Below are 4,926 nucleotides of genomic sequence, written 5' to 3'. Positions count from 1 at the left end.
AAGTGCCTGTGAAGAAACTATAATACATATTGCAAATTAACCAATTTACATAAAGAAACAACTCTGTATAGAATGGGTTCGGCAAAGAAGAAAAATTGATAGAGAGAAAATATAAAAACCTTACCCAGTACACTGATGCCTGAAATTCCACAATTAAAAGTAATCTGTATTATATGAGTTTACAAATTATCTCCAGTTAAACTAGATATATCTTTGGATGAGGATGGGCAATGAATCCTAGAGTCTATAGCTATGTAAGTTCTATGTACTAGTATATGCAGTTATATTGTAAGAGAGAGATGGTACATTGAAACATGTTCTTATTCCTTTTTTCCCCATCACTTTCTTGCATATGACATTTCTCCCTCCTAACCAGAGGATTCCATCTGCTTAAAGGAGCATTAAAATTATTGTAGAAATGTAGGCAGTTTGAATCGCGGTGCGAGGGAGTCGGCGCTGGGATTTCGCTGGGTGTCTGGCTCCTCCTTTCTCTGCCCTGCTCGCTTGAGCTTCAGCAGAAATCGACATGGCTGGCGGTAAGGCTGGGAAAGACTCCGGAAAGGCCAAGACAAAGGCGGTTTCCCGCTCGCAGAAAGCCGGCTTGCAGTTTCCGGTGGGCCGTATTCATCGACACCTGAAATCTAGGACGACCAGCCATGGACGTGTAGGCGCGACCGCTGCTGTGTACAGCGCAGCCATTCTGGAGTACCTCACCGCAGAGGTACTTGAATTGGCAGGCAATGCATCAAAAGACTTAAAGGTAAAGCGTATTACCCCTCGTCATTTGCAACTTGCTATTCGTGGAGATGAAGAATTGGATTCTCTCATCAAGGCTACAATTGCTGGTGGTGGTGTTATTCCACACATCCACAAATCTCTGATTGGGAAGAAAGGACAACAGAAGACTGTCTAAAGGATGCCTGGATTTCTTATTATCTCAGGACTCTAAATACTCTAACAGCTGTCCAGTGTTGGTGATTCCAGTGGACTGTATCTCTGTGAAAAACACAATTTTGCCTTTTTGTAATTCTATTTGAGCAAGTTGGAAGTTTAATTAGCTTTCCAACCAACCAAATTTCTGCATTCGAGTCTTAACCATATTTAAGTGTTACTGTGGCTTCAAAGAAGCTATTGATTCTGAAGTAGTGGGTTTTGATTGAGTTGACTGTTTTTAAAAAACTGTTTGGATTTTAATTGTGATGCAGAAGTTATAGTAACAAACATTTGGTTTTGTACAGACATTATTTCCACTCCGGTGGATAAGCTCAATAAAGGTCATATCCCAAAAAAAAAAAAAAAAAAAAAAATTATTGTAGAAATGTAAAGAGAAAGAAAGCTTTTGACTTCCAGAAGCAGGTTTTTGAAACCCACAGAAACATACTAGGCTTGAAAGTTAAAAGTTAGAGAAAGGGAATTTTTAAAGCCTTAAATAATTCCTCTACATCTCAGCAGCAAAACGTGCAGGATTGATCATAAATTTACTCTAAGCCATCAGCAGGAAGAACTTAGGATGGGCCATAAAGAGCACTGCAACCAGAAAGGGAAGTTTGCATGTAATGAGTTGTTTTACAATGTTAAGGTTATGATGGAGGAATAATCATGAGATGAATGAGATGAAGTGGCCTGAAGCACTTAGCACAATACCCATCATGTGATAAAAACTCACATGTTGATACTTGCCACACTACCTAATAAATAGTAGGTAGTCAGCAATGCAAGTTTCATTCAAAGCTTGAAAGTTAAAAGTTAAAGGTCATATATGACAAGCCCACAGCTAATACAATACATAGTTAATATCATACTGGGGACCAGCCAGTCACAAATGAGCTCACAAGAGAGGAATGGGGAACAGCCAGGCTGTGGTCCAAGAGAGGGACAAGCCGCATACCCTGCGGTCCCAGGTGCCTGTGGCTGTGGCCCGGGCAAAGCCGCCTGCCCATGGTCCCCTGCAGTTGCAGCAGGCTCGGGCGAAGCCGGCCCAGGTCCTGGGTGCCTGCTGCTGGCCAGAGGGAGGAAAGCCCAGGTCCTGGGTGCCTGCAACCAGCTGGAGGAGGGAATCCTGGATCCCGGGTATGGGGTGAGGCAGAGGCGGTTAGGGGCGATCAGGCCAGCAGGGGAGCAGTTAGGGGTGATCAGGCTGGTAGGGGAGCAGTTAGGGGCAATCAGGCAGGCAGGCAGAGGTGGTTAGGGGCAATCAGGAAGGCAGGAAGGCGAGCGGTTAGGAGCCAGCAGTCCCAGATTGCAAGAGGCAGTCGGACATCCCCCAAGGAGTCCTGGATTGGAGAGGATGCAGGCTGGGCTGAAGGACCCCACCCCCATGCACGAATTTCATGCACCAGGCCTCTAGTCTATATATATAAAAGGCTAATATGCAAAGTGTCCCCACGGGAGTTCAAACGGGAGACCAGAAGTTCTATCGCTCGCTATGACATGCGCTGACCACAAGGGGGCGACACAGAACGAAGGAAGGCCCCAGCAGGCAGCCAGAAGGCCCCAATTGTCCCTGATCACCAGCCAGGCCTAGGGACCCTACAATGCATGAATTTTGTGCACCGGGCCCCTAGTTTCTAAGTAAGTGCCTAAAACTGGAAGAAGCACAAAGCCAGAGAAAAAGATAAAAATATGACCTCATTGCTCCTGCAAATGGCCATTGGGAGAAAAGCCAGAAGACATTTACATACAGGGAAGAAATGATAACAGTCCAAGGCAAAAATGTCAGAACTCTGTGAGAACGATTTGATGTGATTCCCTTTCCTTTAGAAAGTTTTTATTTCAGATTTAGCTTAAGGCCTTGGGAGCTCAGTATTTAAAATGTGTGAAAGGTATTATCTAAAATGAAAATGCTGTAGATGATTTGGGTTTTCTTTTGTAATTTAATACAAAATTAGCTTAAAGAACTATGATTTTGGAAAAAGAATCTTGAAAGATTTTTTTAGTTTAAGACTGATAAGTAGAAACTGCACTGGAAAAATCTAAATAATAACTTCCAATTTAATACTAATGTTGATGGGTGTGAAAATTAAAACATTACATTCCTCCACGTTCTAATATGTAAGTAAAGGAGATGTTGATTAATACTAGAGTTTTCTCTTATAAATCTGCATCGTAGGTAGCAGTTATGTGCACTTTTGAGAAAAATCAAGTAAACTAGGGTTTATAAGAAGCCTAGAAAGAGAATGTTAAATTTATATCTGAGCTCTGATTCTTTCATATGCCAGAATGGTGCTGCTTCCTTTGAATGGTTAAGTAAGTGTTTTGTTAGCCAAAACATATTACAGTAGACAAAACTATGACAGCAGAAAAAGTATGGCCCACACAGTTATATGTGACTAAAGAAGGACTAACATTTTATAGACCTTAGTATGCAATCATTTTCACATGCATTTAATTCTCAAAAACACCTTTGTGGTAAATATTATTTTTAGCCCCAATTTATAGATGAGAAATTAGCTCACAGAAGTTAAATGAGTTATCAGGTAAATTGCAGAACCATACTTAGACTCCTGTATCCCAATTCTAACTTCAAGAGCTTGCGACAAACCATTGAAACTGACTTATTCTATTAGTAATATACATGCCCCTTCTTCATATCTATTGACTGCTGGAGAAATTTGATTAACCCTTCTAAGCTAATATGATTTCATCATTCAAGGCATAAAGAATTCCAAAATGTGACTGCATTCTGATGCAGAGTCCAAAGGAATGAAATTAAAGAAAACTACTGGCATTGGAACCAGACAGGCAGCCTAATTGGACTTCCACTTTTCACTGCCAATGTGAACTACAAGAAGTAGTTTAACCTCTTTGGACTTCTATTTTCTCATTTATAAAATAAAGATAATAGGACCTAAGTCATTGGGTAGTTTTAAAGAAAATATTGTCCATTCATTTATCAATGGATAAAGAAGATAGTACATGTATACAGTGGGATTTAGCCATAAAAAGAATAAATGAAATATTGTCATTTGCAATGACATGGATAGACCTAGAGGGAATTATGCTAAGTGAAAAAAGTCAGACAGAGAAAGACAAATAGTATATGATTTCACTTACATGTGGAATCCAAAAAGCAAAATAAATAAACATATAAAACAGAAACAAAATCACAGATACAGAGAACATTTTGATGGTTGCCATATGGGAGGGCGATGGATAAAAAAAAAACAAAGGCAGGCATTAAGAAGTACAAATTGCCAGTTATAAATATAGTCATGGGATATAAAGTACATCATATACAGGGAATATAGTCAATAATATTGTAATAACTATGTACAGTGTCAGGTGAGTACCAGTGTTATCAGAGTGATCACTTTGTAAGTTACAGAAATGTCTAATCACTATATTGTACACGTGAAACTAATAGTGTATGTCAACTGTAATTGACAAACTAAAAATTATTTTTAAAAAGCAAAATATTGTATAACAATATTTAATGCTCAGAGAATCCTATAAAATAAAGAGGTAATATGCAAATTAACCCTCATGCCCTCACAAGATGGCTGCCTACGACCAGGCCAGCAGGGGGGTTAGTGAGGGACAACCAAAAGACTGAACAAGCAGGCTGCGTGGGGCAACCAGGCCAGCAAGGGGGCCATGAAGTGTGACCAGGCCAGCAGGGGGGGCAGTGAGGGGCAACCAGGCTGGCAGAGGGGGGCAGTTGGGGGCGACCAGGCCGGCAGGGGAGCCAGTAAGGGGTGACCAGGCCGGCGGGGGGGGGGGGCAGTTGGGGGCGATCAGGCCAGCAGGGGGAGGGCAGTTAGGGGCAACTAGGCAGGCAGGCAGGTGAGCGATTAGGAGCCAGCGGCCCAGGATTGTGAGAGAGATGTCCGACTGCCGGCTTAGACCTGGCAGTCAGACATCCCCTGAGGGATCCCAGATTGGAGAGAGTGTAGGCTGGGCTGAGGGGACCCCTCCCCCCCATGCACG

General features: G+C 42.0%; 1 protein-coding gene across 1 annotated transcript; it reads left to right on the top strand.

The window, feature by feature from the left end:
* Nucleotides 1–436: 436 nt before the first annotated feature.
* LOC118659019 (histone H2A.Z-like) lies at nt 437–1,307 on the top strand. The gene has a single exon (XM_036314977.1). The coding sequence runs from the start codon at nt 527–529 to the stop codon at nt 911–913; it is 387 nt and encodes a 128-aa protein (XP_036170870.1). The 5' UTR covers nt 437–526; the 3' UTR covers nt 914–1,307.
* The last annotated feature ends 3,619 nt before the right edge of the window (nt 1,308–4,926 follow it).

Source organism: Myotis myotis, unplaced genomic scaffold (genome assembly GCF_014108235.1).
Source record: "Myotis myotis isolate mMyoMyo1 unplaced genomic scaffold, mMyoMyo1.p scaffold_m19_p_6, whole genome shotgun sequence".
NCBI lineage: Eukaryota > Metazoa > Chordata > Mammalia > Chiroptera > Vespertilionidae > Myotis > Myotis myotis.
The sequence above is the reverse complement of the archived record's forward strand: the minus strand, read 5'-3'. Positions and strand labels throughout refer to the sequence as shown.